The sequence below is a fragment of the Heptranchias perlo genome, chromosome 9 (genome assembly GCF_035084215.1).
Source record: "Heptranchias perlo isolate sHepPer1 chromosome 9, sHepPer1.hap1, whole genome shotgun sequence".
NCBI classification, from domain to species: domain Eukaryota; kingdom Metazoa; phylum Chordata; class Chondrichthyes; order Hexanchiformes; family Hexanchidae; genus Heptranchias; species Heptranchias perlo.
The window spans coordinates 29,012,373-29,032,435 of record NC_090333.1 but is presented as its reverse complement, the minus strand read 5'-3'; the positions used below and the strand labels follow the sequence as shown (position 1 = coordinate 29,032,435).

Genomic DNA, 20,063 nt, shown 5'->3' with positions numbered 1-20,063 from the left:
TATAATACGTTATTATCTCCCAGACCACCCAGTAAGCTCAGGCAGATCACATAGCTGGAGCTGACGTGTAGATGATATATCCCATCACTTATGCCAACTACCAAGACTGTGCAACCTGGAAGCATGCTTACAGGCTGGCCTAGTGTTCGAGCCTGTCAGGTTCTCGCTGCTTAATTCCCATTGTATTGTTTTCAATCGTCGACTCTCAGGCTTTGCCAGGTCACCAGTTACATACAGTAGGCCAATGGGACTGTGTTTTCAACGAGCAAGGAGTTCAGCATGTAAATAAATACATTGTTTTAGGAGTGACGTGGGAGAGGTAAAAATCATTACTCAAATGGAAATTAAATTTATTATATTAATATATATTAATATTTTCTTCAGCCTTTCCTCCCCAAAAAAGACCATTTTATAAAGGGAATGGAACTTACTCTTCAGAAGAAAACTGATCACTGCTATAGTATTACTGTAATTCTTCCCCTACCCAACCCTCCCTTCAAAGACAATTTTACAAAGGAAAATAAAGCATCAATTAATCTCAACAAATAAATAGATAGTAATTCAATCTTAATATCAATTGCAAAAGGGTGTGATTGGGTATAAGACTTATTTATTTGAAGAATGTTAGATGCTAAAAAAATGAATTCCCTTCCCCCCAAAAAAACAAATCTGTGTCTAAACTTAAAAAATATGAGTAAATCATGTTGAAATGTTGCACATCACTTGCACATAATGTTATCTTGACCAAAGTGACTCCCCCTTCAAATAAAACTCAAGATTTGCTGAACATTGACAGCTTCTTCCTCCTGTGCTTATAGCCTGAGATTGTGTAACATCGCTACATATGTGGAATCCCAGGCTGCAAAGCTCGCTGTCACACATCTCATCAGATGAAGTGCTGTTCCTCGAGTGTAGGAGGCTGAGGTCAGAGTGGGAGTGGGATGGAGAATTAAAGTGGTAAGCAATCGGAAACTCAGGGTCATGCTTGCGGACTTAACGGAGGTGTTCAGCAAAGCGATCACCCCATCTTTCGATTAAGCACTTTACAGCCTTCTGGCTTCAACATTGAGTTTGATAACTTTAGATCATAACCACTGCTCCCAATTTCTCGGACAGCAGATGCTGGTAATGGTTCTCCTGTAACCATTTACACTTCCTCTGGACCCATCTTTTGTTTCCTTACTTGTCCCATTACCACTCCCTTTAGCTTGCACCATCATCTCTTTTGTCATTTAATCATTCCTGCCCTCCATCCTATCACAGATCCTTCCTTTTGTTCTTTCCACATGTTTCCCCCCCCCCCCACTTTGCCTGACTCTGTACTTGCTTAAAAACTGTTAAATCTTTAACTTCTTCCAGTTTTGATGAAAGGTCATCGACCTGAAACGAACTCTGTTTCTCTCTCCACGGATGCTGCCTGACCTGTTGAGCGTTTCCAGCATTTTCTGTTCTTATTTCAGATTTCCAGCATCTGCAATATTTTGCTTTTGTTTTATTGCCCTCTTGCAATGTGTCTGTAAGTGTTCTTTGTAAATTGAACATTATTAATCTAGTTAGCTCTAGGGCATTTTAAATCTGTCTCCAACTTGGCTCCGATTGATTCAATTTTTTTAGCCAACAATTTAACAGCAGTAGCCAGTTTCCAAAAGGGCATTATTACTTCTTGCTGGCATGAAGTTAAATTAAAAAAAAATAACTTTAGCAATATTTTTTTACATCGGAGACCACTGTGCAAAAGGTTGCAACCAACTAGCAGCTGAGCTGAGGGCAACCCTGGAGGAGCAGCTCAACTATCTGACCTTCTCAGGTGGAGAATGGTATGCTTTGTAGCGGTAAAGACTTAAAAAGGGAAAAATTGTGCCTGAATTTTGGTTTCCTTGGCGATAGTGATAGCCTTTTATTTGAATAAAGATGGCCACACGTGTTTGACTTTCAAAATCTTGTGCAATGCCAAGGAAAACAAGTAATTATATTGGTGCTGTGCCAATCCTTAAAAACTGCTACTTTTTTCTTTTAATTGCAAAAGGATTTAATCCATTCATCACTTTTTTTTCTCTTACACTTTCAAAGAGCCAAACCCCACCCCTCCCACACACCTAACGACAAGCTACCTTGTTGTTTAGCAGACTGTTAAACCCCTTCCGCAGCAGACATCTGCAGGTAAGCAACAAGGGCGGTGCAGGTAAATCCAAAGAAGCGTGCAACACCTGGAGCAAAAGAATTTAGAGCCCCTAATCCACCCTCATCCATCCTGCCTAGACCCCACCCCCACCCCCAACACAAATACACAAACATATTGCAGATTGCTATAAAAAGGCACAGCCAACATACTGAGCACATTATATACAATCAAAGCACTTTATATGGTACACCTACCTGTAAGGAAAAAGCACGAAGTGCAGGAATGGGAATCAGAGCAGCCATAAAGAAAGCGATCATGTTATTAATGGATGTGAGGGCGACGCTAGTCCCCGTCCGCCTCAAACATTCTCCTGTCCTATCCTTTAGCACAAAATAAAGTAATCAGTGAAAAGCAATGGAAATGTTTCAAATTGCAACAGATCATACTTGCGGGCAAGACTGAGCAAGTGCACATACACACACAAACATACACTTTCACACCTGTATGCAAATACGTACACCTGTATATAGACTTGCATGCATAGAAATCTTTTTTAATCGACTCCAAACTTATCAACAAAGTCTTTGTTGCTTTTACGTTGGCTGTGGAAGGTGCTTGAGCTGCTTGCTCCTGATACACGGGTCTCCTGCACCCAGCGACAAGCCCAACTTATTAAGTTTGAACTTTTCCTGGGAATACCCAGTAAAAAATCTTCCAAGCCATGTGGATTCAGCACATTTACATTAGTGTCACCACCAAGTGTGCAAGACTTGCGCCAGAAACCTGCGGCAAGCACTTTTTTTAAGGCTAACATAAAAGTTGCTCTTGGCTGTAAGTAAATAGGTTGGATTCCTGATTTCTTCTAATTTATCAACCAATTCAAACTTGTTGACAAAGAAACATACTCTGTCAGCTTTGTGGAAAGCCTCTTTTATAAAGTTCTCCTGATTATCCCATTGTAATAGCAGGAAAGGAGTGAAGTAATATTGAATTCCAGTTTTAAGTAGAGTTTGGTCTTTACCTTGAAAGGAATGTTCTTATTTTGACCGGTCTCAGTGAATGCGTGAGCCAGAAGAAACATATCATCGACACCAATACCGAGCGCCAGAAATGGTAATACCTAGATCCAGGAGATGGAAAGAAATGATTAATATTTGGGATTTAGTATTACAAACAAAATCTGTACCGCAAAAAATTCATTTAATTCCTTCAATGACTAAAACAGATGACTTTTCTACCCCTCCGAGAATGACAATTAACTCAGTTGAAAAATATTCAGCTGTGATCCAGTGGGGCGGGGGGAGGGGGGGAGGGAGGGGGGTAAGGAGTGAGAGGCAGGGATTGAAGCCAGTAAATGTGTAAATGTGTACCTGGGTAGTTGCAGCGTTGAAGGAAATGCCCAGAAGGGAGCACAGCCCCAGTCCTGAAGCTACTGACAATGCCACCAATAGGACTCCAGCCAAACCCACAGCCCCTTGGGATTTTGAGCAGTCCCACCGCAGCATGGTCACACAAGCATATGCCAACTAATGGAGTCAGAAAAAAAAAGAATTAATCATCATACAACAAACAAAGAATACAGCAGAAACAAAAACAGAAAATGCTGAAAACACACAGTAGGTCAGTCAGAACCTGTGGAGAGAACGAACAAGTTAATGTTTCAGGTAAGGGTTGACATTACAGGTGACTACACTTCAAAAGTACTTCATTAGCTGTGAAGTGCTTTGGGATGTCCTGAGGTTGTGAAAGGCACTACATAAATGCAAGTTCTTTCTTTCAGTGTCACTGGAGTTCAAATTGAATGGTACAATGTTGCTTCAGTTCAAATCAGGTGATTCATTGGTAGGAGTTTGCCATCTGTCATTATCGATCATGATTCCCACTTCTGGTGGAAACAAATATCTTGCTTAACATAGAATAAAATATCAAGGCTGCCAAGTATCAGCTTGGCTCAGTGGCAGCACCCTCACCTCTGGATCAGCAGGATGTGGGATTAAGTACCACTCGAGGAGTTGAGCACATAATCTGAACTGACACTTCAATGCAGTCCTGAGGGAGTGCTGCATTGTCGGAGGTGTTGTTACTTGGATGAGACGATAAACTGAGGCCCTGGCCACTTGTATCTATGGCATTAAGAAGAGGAGGGAATTCTCCCGGTGTCCTGGCCAACATTTATCTCTCAACCAACACCACTTAAACAGATTAACTGATCATTTATTTCATTTGCTGTTTAGGGAACCTTGCTGTGTGCTGATTGGCTGCCATGTTTGCATATATAATAGTGACTACACTTAAAACTAATTCATTGGCTGTGAAGCACTTTGGGATGTACTGAGGATGTGAAAGGTGCTCTGTTACTGCAAGCACTTTCTTTAAAATTATATCCATGAATCTGAACAAACACACACATATATATAAAACCAGCCAATCTCCCATGAAGAGTCAAGACCAAAGTGCAGCGGGGTTAGCGGGTAGGGGATAATTAGACCAGGACATGCAGACATAATTCAGTCCCCATTTTGAAATCGTATAATCTGTCCTTATTTTTATATACTGCTTCAATTCTATATTATTATTTAGTTAAATAGCCAAATGGAGAACAGGGTTTCTCTACAGTGCAGGTTTAGGGGCTGGGAGATGCAAAAATGAGGCACTGCAGCACCGCCACTGGCAGAAGGATGTAATTACAGCATAACACATTTACATAGCCAGATTCCATTATAAATATGGACATTGGAATTCATAATGGAAAAAGTTGAGACAGGAAGTGTGTACAGATATAAAATTTTAATATATTGTTAAAGATAAATACACAAACTAGACTGCGTTTTAAGAATGTAATACATCTGATGGTTAAGATGATGCTGATAAATGGCGAATGATGTCGTCTGAACTGTTCAATGTGCTTTTTGCCTTGCAACACTTTCAGCATATGCATTATATCCTACACAGAAACACAGCTACTGCCAATGTTGATTATTCCCCTAACACCATCAATCTGAGATGAATTTAAACCTAGGTTACAGAAGTGAAAGATGAGTTTCCACAAAACTCTACACCTTGTGCCTGTAGATTTCTTTTTTTTTGTGATGACATCACATTCAGAGGCAACCGAACGAGACGTTAACTCTGAACGGATATCCAGAAGTAGAAACATGCTCACCATTAGCAAGTACCCTCCGGCAACTCGGAGTGCGCTAACATCGGAAAAAGACTTCATGATGTCATTAAGGGTGGTGGTGGAAAAGGCGTGGATATTTTGGGAGGAATTCTGAGGCACGGTCTGGTGAGCTACCTACAACAAGAAGTTAAAACAAGAAGTTAAAAATAGCAGTATTACTGCATCATTCAAACCTGCATATTAAAAAGTTTGAAACAACGACCTTCATTTGGTAGTGAAGAAAATCCCTTTAAAATTCAAAGACTCACAATTGCTGAGTTAGGGCTTCTCTGAGGATTAGTTGGTAGAAGAAGTGTGTAACTGAGCCACATGGAACAGAAAGTTCCAGATTTGATATCTGGCCTATGGTGAGTTGGCTGATCTAAGCCAGGGCAGCAGTTGATACATTACAATTGGCCTCAATGTTCTGGGTTAGGAAGAGGGACAAAAAGCAGCCAGGGTTCCCACTGCTGATTGTTATCCAAAGACTCAAGCTGAAAGGTGTCCATGTGTAGACACTGGGTGAGGATAGGGGTTGTCCCCATGAAGGAACAGCCTGCCAACATTCTCTCACAACCCTGAGAACGCTAAGCCCCTTTGTGGCACCCTCACTGCTGCCATGGCTGACATTGCTAGCTCAAAACAGACCTAGAATCAACTTGGGAAAAAACTTCCTGATCTACATAGCTCAATAACACACAGCATATTGCATTCACCCACTAAACCATCGGGGAAACTAGCATTTGTTTTTAAAGGGTATTAATGGTGACTCCTAGTTTTAATATCAATAAAACTGTGGAAAATAGCCACGTTCCAAAACAAATGTCCAAATTAATCTTACAACAATTATTTTAAAGAATCAATCTTGTTGGCCTGGTCTCTCACTAACATTGTCAGGAGTATCATTTTGGAATCAATACTCCAAACAATGGCATTATCCTGATGCATTTGTTATAACACCACAGGTACCTGTATTTTTTATTTAAAAAAAATATAATTTGTAAGGTGTTTAAAAAAATGGAACCTGTTGCTGGAAAATTTTGAGAATAAATATTCACAGACCCCTTCAGTTAAAAAGACTGCAATTAAGGCTTGACACTGTGGCTTGGCACATTGGAATACCAGTGCAGGGTTATTTGCTCCACTCCACTGAGTTCCCAATCTCAAGTGTGCTGTTGGGAGAAGGAAAATCGAATGAAGAGTCTTCCCTGGGCCAGTCCTGTGGGCCTTGTAGTGACTGCTCAAAAGATCCACTTGCAATGGCTTGGGAGCCGGCCGCCCTTCAGTTCTGTTGGCTACAATAGATGCACGGTCTTGAAGGGACTAATAAGACTAGTAAGCTAAGGGGAGAGGGGGGAGGTGAAAGAGCATAATGTGCATAAGGAAGGTGAATACCTCACAAAAAACACACATTTGTAGTATGTTTAAATTAAAACTGAAGATAGAGGACTGAATGCTATTTCTATTAGTTATAAATCTCAATAGGTGGTTTGAATTTGAGCAAACAGTTTGAGAAAATTTTAATTTGACTCCAGATTTTTTTTTCGAAAACATCAGAGAATCTCACATTCCTGTGGAACTTCCTCCGGTTTCGTCTGATTATTGTGTCTTGTCAAAAGAGGAAACATAAACTTGAGGCATGTCTTGCAGCTATCCAACTTATCTGACAGGGTTTATCCAAATCCAAATTTGACAATCCATCTCAGTGATCTTTCTTTTTCTTGGGGTGCTCCTTTTAAACACGTATTTTGATAATATACATTATTTTTGAGTCTTGACAGCTTAGAATAATGGTCGCAGATGCCAAAGATCATTATGGTCAAAGGTCAGGTGAGATCACATGGTCTCTAGAGCACAGCAAAGTTCCCATCATTCACCACCTAAGCTGCCACAGCCAAAGGGACTACAACCTAGGGATTCAGTGAAACATCTTCCACGTTTGTTATTCACCTCATCACAACCCAATTCCCTTTCCAAGCAGGCGTTTCATAGGCCTCAGGTCTTCTCGCAATCAGCATCTGGGTGTCAGTTATCACCAAACAGCTTGTTCCCATAACTCTCCATCTGTCAGAAGCCCAGAATCTGACTCCTTGTACAATACAGCTGCAGACTGATGGAAATCAGCCTGATAAGTAATTCCAGCATTTACAGAAACAATTCTCCCGCACACACTGGAATGAATCCAATTGAAGAGAGAAAGAAAGAAAAGAGGTTTGTTTTCCTTATAATAAAAGAAATCCGTAAAATATTTTCCCATAGAAATGAAACCCTGAAGTTCACTTGGAGGCGTTTATTAAACTGAGCCAACCTGTTAGCACATTCTCGTACTCTCGGTGCTAACACCAACTTTCTTAGTGTGCTCAATATAACCATTGTGCATGGCACAACTAATGGTAAAGGTCAACTCCTGGAGATATGAAATGTCTCTGGTGAAAGCTGACATGGCTTCCAGTGTGTCACTTTTTATACCGATAAAGGCCCACTCATTAAGAATAACTGCAATAAGACCCAATTTCTGCTTAAGGACCAGTTTGCTTTATGCATTTAAAACCTAAGTTTGGAACCCAACCAATCTGCTTATTGATTTATTTCATCTTCCCGTTTCATTTTTGGGGAATTTTCTCTTGAATGCCACCAACTTGTGTCTGAATGTGGTTCCTTGCAACTAGCAGCCCTATGCTACCTTGCCCAAATGGTCATATCTGAGCTCAGACAGTGAGTGTCAAGAGACTATTCCACTGTGGAGGGCATCACAACCAAGACCGATTCTATCCTCATCCCATCATACAAACTTGTACACTTTTCAGCAGGGGTCACTGGATAGGAATCAGTAATGGAAAACCTGGGCTGACTTTTCCTCTCCCTACCAAAGGGTACAGAGTCCAATGTCCCAGCATACACTCTCCATTCTTATGACTCTGGTTTATTGTGCAAAACCCTCCCCTTCACTCTATCATTGGTGACATACCCTTCAAGCACCATGCCGTTGCACTCGAAATTCTCTTCCTAAATTCTTCAGCTTCTCTCCCAACTATCAAAAGCCTCTGCAAATCCTGCCCTCTTTGACCATGGTTTGATCACCACCCCTAACTTATCTCTGTCTTCCTGCTCTGATCTCCCATTAAAGCATCTTGCAATGTTTCATTATGTGAAAGTTGTTATAAAAGTGCAAGTTATTTTTGTTGTGAACTGGCTCGAACCTTCTGGTTTCTAAAGGTTTACTACCACACATTTTCCCATTAGGCCATTGGGAAACCTTTACGTTTTCAGCTTTGGTGCTGTCCAGCTCCTCAACTAGGTTTCTCAATAAAATAAAATCCAAACTTGTCCAAATAAGGACTTTAATGAAGCCATTTAGTTGTATTCTAGTGGAACCAACCACTCTTTATGACATCACAATAACCTCTTTGGTGCTACAGCTTCCTCCCCCTGAAATGAAGAAGCAGCTGAACGAGATTCATAGAACTCACAGCACAGGAGGAGCCATTTGGCCCACCACACTTCTGTTGGTGCTACCTCTTCAACTGAAGCTATCTACTCTAATGCCATTCCCCTATCTTTTCCCTGTGTCATTTTATATTGTTCCTTTTCAAATATATATCCAATTCCATTGAAATGAATTTTATAGTCTCTGTCTCATTAGCCACTTGTGGTAAAGCATGCCATGTTCTAATGACTCTTCTCTGAGCTGGATTTTCCTAAATCTGTCCCAGGAGGGTTGTGGGGACTTCCGCTCGCCACCCTGGCCCAGTGTCCTCTCTGGGACTCATTCTGTATGAAGGATGGGCTCCCAAAAGTATCTCCGCCATTAAGAGGGAGCACCTCTAGATCTCACTGTTCTACCAGTTGGTTAAGAATCTTAATATTTGGTGTATATTTCCTTTCACTGTTTTTTCCCCCAAATTTACTACTTCACATTTGTCTGCATTGAACTGGACCTGCCACCTGTCTACGTCCTCCTGCAATGCCCCTCACCGTTTGCCATGCCCCCTAATTTAGTATCATTGGCAAACTTCATTGTAATTCTTCTGATGCATTTATCCAAATCATTTATATAAATGGAAAACAAAAAACTTTTCAGCACAGATCCCTGAGGCACATCATTACCCACATCCCGCCAATCTGAAATAGATCTGTTTAGCTCCTATCTCTATCCATCCAGCTACATTCCCTTTAATACCATGAGCCTTAATTCTAACAAGCCTCTGATATGTCACCTTATCAAACGTCTTCGGAAAATCTGTATCTACAATATTCAACACATTCCCTTCATCTATAACACTCTGATTTCCGCAAAAGGTAAATTAAATTAATGGAACACGAATTGTTTTTCACAGATTCATGCTGTTGCTGATTAGCCAATGCCTTTCTAAGTTTCACTAATTCCATAAGTCCATCCCATATTAAGTAATCTAGAAGTTTGCCCTCAACCAAGGTAAGATTATAATTTCCTGTCTTATCCTTTTCCCCTTTCTTAAACAGAGATGTAACATTTCTCAACCTCCTACTATTTTTTAAGAGATACCCTCATCTCCTCCCCTTCAGTATTCTGGGATGCATACCATCTGGGCTTGGTGAATTTTTCACTTTTAGTTCTATTAACTTTAAATATAGTGACCTTTTGAATATTTATCTCTAGTAGAGGCTCTTCCACATCCTCCTTAGGTACTCCTACAGACCCACTTTTATCTTCCTATATAAATACTGAGGTGAAATACTGATTAAGAATCTCTGCCACGGCCTCATTCTCAGGAACAAGATGGCCCCCTTCATCTCTAAGTGGTCCCACCCTTCCTTTCACTATCCTTTTGCTTTTTATACACTAATAAAAGGCTTTGCTATTTTCCTTTATGCTGAGTGTCACTCTTCTTTCATACTCTTTATAATCTCCACTTTTGCTTCCCTTATGTATTTTCTATATTTCTCATACTTTGTATATTTGTTATATTTCTGTTAAGTACTTAATTATTCTGACACAATTACATATAGAACGCTGGATGGGTGGTAATGAGTAATGGCTGTCCGTAATTTACTCTAGGGGGTTCAGATGACATTATAAACCATAAAAGCAAAGTCTCAGTACTTTATGGATATCATATAAACCCTAAGATTAAATTACAGCCACATACACACTGTCTGCCACAACAGTGGAATCCTGTTATTCCGATTGGTTTGGCCAGTAGCCAAAATGATCATTGTAGCTGACTGACCAATATATCAAGATAGCAATCCCTGATGTGTACTGCTGATCTATGATCCGTGGTGTGTACTGCACTGCTGAGCAGCACTGCTTAGCAGTCATTGGCACTTTAAACAGCTTATTAAATAACTGCTTAGACCTTCCTTCTGATGAGCTGCTCAGCATTTGCTATAAAAAGAATGTTATATGCTTTTATCTTGTTCCATTCATTGCTCTCAACCCAAAACTGAAAGTGGAGCACTGTGTCAAAGTTCTGGTGAATGATGAGCAGCACTCATGAGATCATCTTTAGGATCCTTTACAGTTAACCAGTTAAGGACAATAACCAGTCTATTAGTAATATCAATAACAATTCATATACTGGATAGTGCAGATCAATGATCAATCAGTTACAACTGAGGCAACTGTTTTTCAACAATGAGGGACTATCATTGAAATGATCAAATCAACTACACTGATCACCAAGAACAATTAGAATAATATAGTAAAATGGATTGTGGCCTTGGAAAGTAGATTTTGATAATTATAAGTGAGTGGTAAGTACAACTCATGATCACTCTAACAGGATTCCATTATATAACGAAGGTAACCTTGAACACTTTGGATGAGCACTTGAAATGCCATAGCATACAAGGCTACAGACCAAATGCAGGAATATGGGATTAGATTAGACAGGGCTTGATGGCTGGCGCGGACACGATGGGCCGAAGGGCCTCTATCCGTGCTGTATAACTCTATGACTCTATGAACCTTGCCAACCTCCAGCCCGTCCTGCTCATCCCTCCCACCAGTTCCCGTTTGGGCTCTGCCAGCAGACCAACAATCTCTGTTCCTCTCCACATTTCCCTCCAGAAGGTGTTCACTCATGAACAAGGCCCTTGCCATCCACAGCCTTATTGTGGATGATTACACTGACATCCTGGCATTGACTGAAACTCGGCTCACAGGTGGCGACAGCTTGTCCCTACTGAAGCCTTCCCACCTGGCTATACTTTCCACCACCTGCCCCGCCCAAACCAGCATGATACCAGTGTGGCTCTTACCACCATATCACGCCTTGGACACTTACCCCTACTCTTCTGCTACTTTCTCCTCCTTCGAGCACCTTACCCTGTTCCACCCCTCTCACCTCTCCTTTAAAATCCTTGTTGTCCACCGCCACCTCTGAGTTTCTATACCGAGATATCCTTCCTCCTCTCCTCCCTCTCTGCACTCAGTGACTCATCATCCTCGGTAATTTCAATTTTCACGTCAACTCCCCTTGCCCTCTCTCCTCTGAATTCACTGACCTCCTGTCATCCCTAGATAACACCTGGCATATTTTCTCCAATACCAATCATCTCCTTAAACCCCTCTCCCCTGCTCCCTCCATCCTCACATCCGACAACAAGTGTGAGGAACTCAAAGATTTTTTGACAATAAGACTGACACCACCTGTTCAACTGCCTCTGTTGCTTCCTGCCCCTTCCCCATGCTGACCAAACAGGTAAGTTCCTTGCTCGTGGAATCAATTTCATATTTCAATTCCCCCCAATATGTAGCATCAACTCCATTCATAGTTCATACCAAAAAAAGTTAGGAAAGAGCACATCAGGGAATACCTCTACGAATTTCCGCTGCCAGCTTTCCAGGATAGCCGTTGCCTTCTCCTCATTCCAGTTGATATCGTGGATTTCATAATCATCCTTGAAATGTTCATAGAGTTGCTTGGGGCTCATCAGTAGATACATGGTCTGGAGAGCTTCGGCACTTGAGTAGGGGAGGAAAGAGGCAAATAAGATGTGTATTTAACAAATACATAAAAAGACTCACATTTATATAGTGCCTTTCACGGCCTCAGGACGTCCCAAAGCACTTTACAGCCAATGAAGTACTCTTGAAGTGTAGTCTCTGTTATAGTAAGGAGGGAAATCACAATGTGTAGTGTATCAGAGGTCACAGCACATCACAGAATGTTTAAGATGAAGACCATATCACTGGGGAGAGGGTGGGTACATATTGTTTATCTATTAATAGTTTCTCTATTAATAAAGACAATATAAGCAATATTTTTATTTCAGAGGCAGGGTGTGGTCAAGGGCAAGGGATTTCACTGCATTTGGTAAGAACAGTTCAGTAGCACAGTGCACTGGAGTTCCAACATGATATAATATGGCATCCAAGGTGGGAAGGAGGTGTCAACATGCTTCCACATAGGGTGGGAAAAAATGGAGGAAGAGGCATGGATGCTTTCACTCACACCCTCGTTTTAAGTTATAGAGGGGTAAAGGCCTGGGAGCGGGTTGGCTGCCCTGCCCTACCCTGCCCTCTCTGCTCAGGGTATATGGTGTGGGGAATCAAGAAAGGGAAACAAGAGGAGAAAATAATCAAATATGTAAAAATAAACACATTTCTAACACATTCCTTGATGGATTTGTGAGTAAATGCACTACCCATTGTGGTACTAAACCAGGTGTCCCACACGTTCTGTGCGGAGTTAGCCAATATCAGCTGGGACAGAAATAGAAGCCCTACAGTTGGCCTTAATGCTCCTGGGCTTGGAAGGGGAGAAATCAGCTAGGGTTCCTACTCCTGATCCCTATCCAGCGACCCACACTAGAAGTGTGCATGTGTGGATATCGGGTGAGGGCAGGATTGGGCTCAGCTGTGATGCCCTCCACAGTCGAACAGCCTATTGACCCTCACATATGAAGATTTTCTACTTGGCTGATCTACGGGAGGCACCAAACTCTGTGGAACTATAGTTTAATATGAATCAGGACAAGAGGGCAAAATTAAAGAACATTTTCAAACAATTCAATAATATTCGGTGTCATTGAAGACTCAGTATGAAGCACTCCGAATGGCTCAGTGAGTTTATGCAGTGAGTAAAATAGTTATACATAGCAGGGAAGTGTGTGAGTTAGCTAATTTCAGCTGGGATGGTAATAGGCATACTATATTTAGCCTCAACAACAGTGATGGATCATGGGGGGGAAACCCAGCCAGCTCCCGACTGCTATCCAGTAGAGCCACAGTTGAATAGGCTGCTGACATTCATTATCAGGGCTAACAAATGAGTCATGACTACTTGAAGGAGGTACTGGAGGGCATCTGTTGCCCCTACAGCTGTGCTCAAGCAAGGAGGGAAAGGGAGCAGAAAAAAATTGGCAAGGAAAAAAAATTAAGAAGGAAGAGTCTCTGATCTGTCTGTGGGTAGAAAAAAACTGCTTTGAGGGAAGATTGATGTGTTTGCTCCAGGAAGAGTTAAAGATTCCTCCTTCAGATTGAAAACTCAAAATTGGAATTTCTTCTTCTCAACAAGCTCATGGTTTCTACAAGTCCCTGTTCTCACTGGTCCACTGTGGCTTCTTACTCATGTAGTTTAGTCACATATACTGGGTCTAAAATTTTAGACCCTAGGTCAGATAATCTATAATAGCTTTGGACATTAGGTGGGTCAGGCCAGTAGAACTCCTCCCAACACTTTAATAACATAATAAATGTTATGGCAGTTCCATCATGGAGACTCCACAGGAGTGTTGTCACAGGTGTAAGTTCAGTTTGTGCTTTCAGCTACTGGGCAGCCTGCTGGTTGGCACTCTGACAATCATAGCTCAAAGAACAAAACTAGGATATCATAAATCATATCACAAAGTAATGTTTCCAAGTCTTTCACGGCCTGTTTAAAGGGATTGTACCACATCCACGGAGATTTCCCAGGTCATGTTCTGGGCAAAGGACCAACTTTGTTGTAATCCCACTCATTTCATATTGGTTTTAAATAAAAAAGAACAGCATCAAAAATACTGGGACTGTATAACATTCCATTCATTTTTTTATGATTTAAAGTATTTCCTTTTTTTTAATTTGAAATGATCTGTGTTATTTTCTCCTGTCTTTGGGTTTATCTGTTTCCGGAGCCACACACTGTTCCCCAGGCAGTCATAGAGTTAGACAGGGAGATCAGCTGCCAATTTCTACCAGTGCCTTTTTGAAGAGTCTGCTGGAAGGTGTAAATTGGTAACCCTGGAAAGGACTTGATTAGTTCGGGAAGAGAGGAAACTCACATAATTGTGATAGCAGCTGCAAACTAGTACACGACCACCATTGACAGTGTTTTACAGAATCGACATCCTGTGCTACTGCACAACTAAAGACAACGATTGCCTTCCCCCACTCAATTAAAAATACACATTTCCATTAATTATTAATGGAAACAAAGCAATATTTTGGGCAAATATATCCAGCATTACCTTAAAGCTGACAGCTGTTCTTAAAGTGAGAGTTTCACTGGCACTATAATATTTTTTTAAAATAAAAGGTGTTATAATATTATTTTTGATATTATGTTAACATCCTTTCCATCCTCCAATGTATTTCTGTGTGATGTTAAATAAAACTGTTAAAATACAGAACGCAGATGGTATTTAAGTGGAGACTGGTTCAGAAGAATTCCTGAACACCACAATGTGAAGTAGCTGAATTAACATGACCACCGTTGAAGATCCAGAGCTTGTCTGGGTTAATGACTGGCCCTGAAGTCCCACATTGACCAAGGCGTTAAGTGTGGCGGATCTCTGGTTGGGGGAACAGGATATGGGGTAGAATGCGGTTCTGCTTGGAGTCGGCCCCATTTGCACCGCTACAAGAAATCCTGGTGGGAGAATCTTCCGCCCAACCCTCCAACCCCTGCATCAAGGGATATGTCTGGAGGAGTCTTCAAGCTATCTCAGGAATACCGCCTATTATGTCCTCAGTAATTCTCAATGGAGCTCTTGCTAACTCTTAGCTGGTTAGAGTTCCATGGAGGCCCCAGAAAAGATCACACAATTCTTTAAGACTAAGGTTATTGGTCCCAGAGTTTGGATCAATAACCTTTCTCAATCCCAGAGGGGATCGATACCTTTCTCAATCCCAGAGGGGATCAATAACCTTTCTCAATCCCAAAGGGGATCAATAACCTTTCTCAATCCCACAGGGGATCAATAACCTTTCTCAATCCCACAGGGGATCAATAACCTTTCTCAATCTCAGAGGGGATCGATATCTTTCTCAATCCCACAGGGGATCGATAACCTTTCTCAATCCCAGAGGGGATCGATACCTTTCTCAATCCCAGAGGGGATCAATAACCTTTCTCAATCCCTGAGGGGATCAATAACCTTTCTCAATCTCAGAGGGGATCGATATCTTTCTCAATCCCACAGGGGATCGATAACCTTTCTCAATCCCAGAGGGGATCAATAACCTTTCTCAATCCCAGAGGGGATCAATAACCTTTCTCAATCCCAGAGGGGATCGATAACCTTTCTCAATCCCAGAGGGGATCAATAACCTTTCTCAATCCCAGAGGGGATCAATAACCTTTCTCAATCCCAGAGGGGATCAATAACCTTTCTCAATCCCAGAGGGGATCAATAACCTTTCTCAATCTCAGAGGGGATCGATATCTTTCTCAATCCCACAGGGGATCAATAACCTTTCTCAATCCCAGAGGGGATCAATAACCTTTCTCAATCCCAGAGGGGATCAATAACCTTTCTCAATCCCAGAGGGGATCGATATCTTTCTCAATCCCAGAGGGGATCGATAACCTTTCTCAATCCCAGAGGGGATCGATATCTTTCTCAATCCCAGAGGGGATCGATAACCTTTCTCAATCCCAGAGAGGATCGATAACCTTTCTCAATCCCAGAGGGGATCGATAACCTTTCTCAATCCCAAAGGGGATCCATAACCTTTCTCAATCCCAGAGGGGATCAATAACCTTTCTCAATCCCAGAGGGGATCAATAACCTTTCTCAATCTCAGAGGGGATCGATATCTTTCTCAATCCCACAGGGGATCAATAACCTTTCTCAATCCCAGAGGGGATCGATAACCTTTCTCAATCCCAGAGGGGATCGATAACCTTTCTCAATCCCAGAGGGGATCGATAACCTTTCTCAATCCCAGAGGGGATCTTGCTTATGCAGGCAAAAGGCTCCCAGTGGAGCTTAAGGTTTTTAAAAAAAGCTCCTTTATCTTCAGTCCAGGAATGCTGTGAGACCTCAGGAAGAGAAACTTACAAGGTGAATTGGGACGGGTGTTGCTGAAGCCCCTTTGCAGGCACCAGTGGCCTGACCCAAATATACAATTGACCCCATTCCCACAATTTCAGATGGGCTTTATGTCTTTGGGCACAGGCAGCCAGGGTTTCTATTCTGCGTAACTGCCGGTGGTGGAGTGGGACTCCTGGAATTTCAGACTCTGCATCTTTACTGATATTAATTTAGCTCCTGCATACTGGCAGGTTCTGTATCTCCTCTTTACGATAGTTCTTCCAATGACATTATCAGCACTCAGAAATAAATAGATAGAAGGATGTTAAAGTTAATGATAATTCTTTTAAATAGTTTATTTTTTAAAAAGAATCTTGGGGGTGAGACTGTCTCTTTAGAAGGGAATGCCAGTGATAAGAACCTCTTCTTTAAAAGGGTTCCTAATGGTGAGATTTCCTCTTTAACAGGGGTCCCAGTGATGAGACCCTCTTCTTTAAAAGGGACCTGATGGTGAGACTCCCTCTTTAAGAATGAAAGAGTGATGTAAGAGGCAGGATTATACGACCATCCACTTACTGCAGCTGGCTACACCAGAGTTCAGGTCAAAGGGCAGCACTGATTGCCCTTGCAAGGAATTCCTTTGCAGTTGGGTTATTGGAAGGCAAATGAGCCTGATTCAGGCTTTAACCCTTTCAAAACCACTTGGGACCAAAACAAAGCAAGCCCACATTAATAAAAAATAATAATTCTGCGTTCGTGTAATGAGACAACCAGCTGGTTATTTCTGATTGGCTAGCTTTCAGTCTGAATGTTCTTTAGCATGTCGTCAAAGTGGGTTCAATGCCCGCACAATTACCAGCGTCAGGTCTAATCATCTAATTCCTGGCAACTGTGATGGCGCCACCCTGAAACACTCCCAAAATGGTACGCACACATTTTCACCCTCATTTGTGAAACACGCATCCTTTTCTGGATGATAGGGTTGGCAGGCATCCTGCAGTCCAAGTCCCTACGTAACTGGCCTGTGACAGAAACATGGGCTTCATCCTGCAGACAGAAGAGCCACGTACCTGGGATCAGAATGCTGGTATACCAAAAGGGCATACACCACACCCACCTCTTAACATCTTGTACTTCTCACTCCCAGGTTAGCTACAGTACAGGTTAGCTGCAAGGCAGAGTCTCTTCGAGAATGTCAGAAATACTATACCGTAACCTGCAATTTCAAAAAGAATATCATCTATTTCCCCACCGTGACACATGCATTTCTCACTCCAGCCACACTTGCAGCCTTTCTGATTGAGTCCCCAGTAGATGCTAATTAGTGCACAATTGGAGACGATTTTGTACTGTGGACTCAAGACTAATAGGAAATGGCTTGAGCCTCCTTAAACTCACTGGGAGGTTTCCCGATTGCCCACTGTAACTTTGGCAGGAGAGCCACGGAAACCCCAGAAAAACGGTTTAAGCAGCATTTACACTGTTTTTCAGGGGTTTCTGCAGCACTTCTGCTGAAGTTACAATTAACAATCAGGAGAACCCCATGGAAATTCATGCCCATTGTACCTATTAGCCTCTTAAGAGAGAAAAGAGACTTTTATCTAATCAGTCTAGTGCGGATTCAAACGGAGGTCACAGAGTTGAGAAGTCAGATTTCTACCTATTTGCACCACTTAGTTCCAATTCTATCTCCTTTAATTTTTCATCCCCCCTCTTGCCTTACCTCAGCAGTATATTCTGGGAATTTTTCTTCACGCCTCCCAAAATCATCTCCTCTAGCCAATGCATAAACTTCTTTGAGAATCCAGGGCAGCCACCAGTTAATTCTATGGGAATATTAGGAGCCTGTAACAACATAAAAATCATGTTTAATTTACACTTAGTAATGTTACTGGTACTTTTTATTGTTCACACTCAAGTGGCAGGTTCTAATCTCAAGTGGGGTTCACGGAGAATAGAGTTTTCCACTAGTTCTCTGTAAAATGTAAGTAGATAACTGGAGCCTTTACTATTAACTTACATGTAAAGGGCCACCTGGATCTGAGTGGTCCCAATCTCTGGATAGTCACACTTGCCTGCACCTACACTTCTTCTGAGAGCCTTCACAAAACATTTAATGCAGTGGATGAACAAAGCAGAAGGGACAACTTTACCGGCAACTGCCAATTTGTGCGTAGGTTTATTCTGTGAACCCATACTCACAAGAAATTGGGTTTAGACTGTTTTATACATAGGACCTGTACCATTGTCAGAGAGAGGAGATTTACATTCTATCAGTCTTGCCTAGATTCAAAAACCCAGGACCAAGAAGTGAAATGGCAGTAATATTCAACAAACTTCACCCGGTCGAAGGCATTCTAAAAAAATATTCATATATCCGCCGCAACTAAAAAGTACACTGGCCACAACTGTCAGAAACTACAGGGTAAATTCTGCTGTTTTGCATTCGCAAAGTAGAGCTTTGTGTGCTGGGGCTGCGCCCAAATTCCCAGTATTACTCCTGGCATGTGGAGCTCTGCACTGGGAGTGCTAAAGACCAAAATTTACCTCGAGGCCGAAAGTACAGAAATAAATTGCCAAAGGGCTTACCTCCAGTGATTGTTTGTTTCGGGCAGTTGGAGGGCACTCAGTGTCCCCTGGTTGTAAGCAGGGTCTATCCATGTATGCATGTCCTACTTGGGCCTTATCTAGCATCTCCCTGAATCCCTCCAAAGATGTAAACTGCCCCAGTTCATCCAGGAGCTGCACAGGGTCAAGGTTCATCCATTGAATATCTGGTTTTCCTCTGTTGAAAGAAAAATAATCCATAAATTGTTCATTTTGGCTAAGCCAGCATATGCTCCGCCACCTCCGATTGATACCGCTGATGCATGAATCATGAGTAGTCTGCGACAGGTAGTCTCTAAACAGAATGAGCAATCAACTCCGCAATGCCTGTATTAATTACCATGCAGGATGAACTCTAAGTGTTCACTGGAGTTTGATGGGATAGCTCATGGACAATTTGTTGTACGCTCAACCAATGGGCTGAAAGTTCAAAACACAGTCTTGACTGGTATTCAAAGTCAACAACTCTCATTGGGCAAGATTTGATGGTTCTTAAGCAAGCCAGTAGATGGAGCTTCATAAAGGACAAATCAAAGAGAAAAAATAAATAATTACCCTTTATACAACACAGCACTATCAAAAGTGCAATAATATTGATCATTATAACACTATGTTTGTCAATCAAGAAGAAGCATCACAGGGTAATAATAGTGGGGGATTTCAACTTCCCCAATATTAACTGGGATACTCAGAGTGTAAAAGGCTTAGAGGGTACAAAATTCTTAACGTGCATCCAGGAGAGCTTTTTGAGCCAGCATGTAGAAAGTCCTACAAGAGAGGGGGCGGTACTGGACCTAATTCTAGGGAATGTGGCCGGCCAAGTGGAAGAAGTGCTAGTAGGTGAGCACTTTGGTGACAGTGACCATAATTCGGTGAGATTTAAGGTGGTCATGGAAAAGGACAGGGAGGGGCCGGAAATAAAGGTTCTAAATTGGGGGAAGGCCGATTTTA

General features: G+C 41.8%; 1 protein-coding gene across 1 annotated transcript in view; it reads right to left on the bottom strand.

Annotated features, from left to right (window-relative positions):
- The window catches only part of ptch2 (patched 2), a 145,669-nt gene that overhangs the window by 39,040 nt on the left and 86,566 nt on the right, over positions 1-20,063 (bottom strand). The window contains exons 10-16 of the mRNA XM_067989586.1: positions 19,095-19,290; positions 18,229-18,350; positions 12,084-12,231; positions 5,286-5,417; positions 3,493-3,648; positions 3,144-3,242; positions 2,377-2,502 (exon numbers count right to left, since the gene is read on the bottom strand). Of these exons, the coding sequence (XP_067845687.1) occupies positions 2,377-2,502; positions 3,144-3,242; positions 3,493-3,648; positions 5,286-5,417; positions 12,084-12,231; positions 18,229-18,350; positions 19,095-19,290 (979 nt within the window). The remainder of the gene's footprint in view (positions 1-2,376; positions 2,503-3,143; positions 3,243-3,492; positions 3,649-5,285; positions 5,418-12,083; positions 12,232-18,228; positions 18,351-19,094; positions 19,291-20,063) is intronic.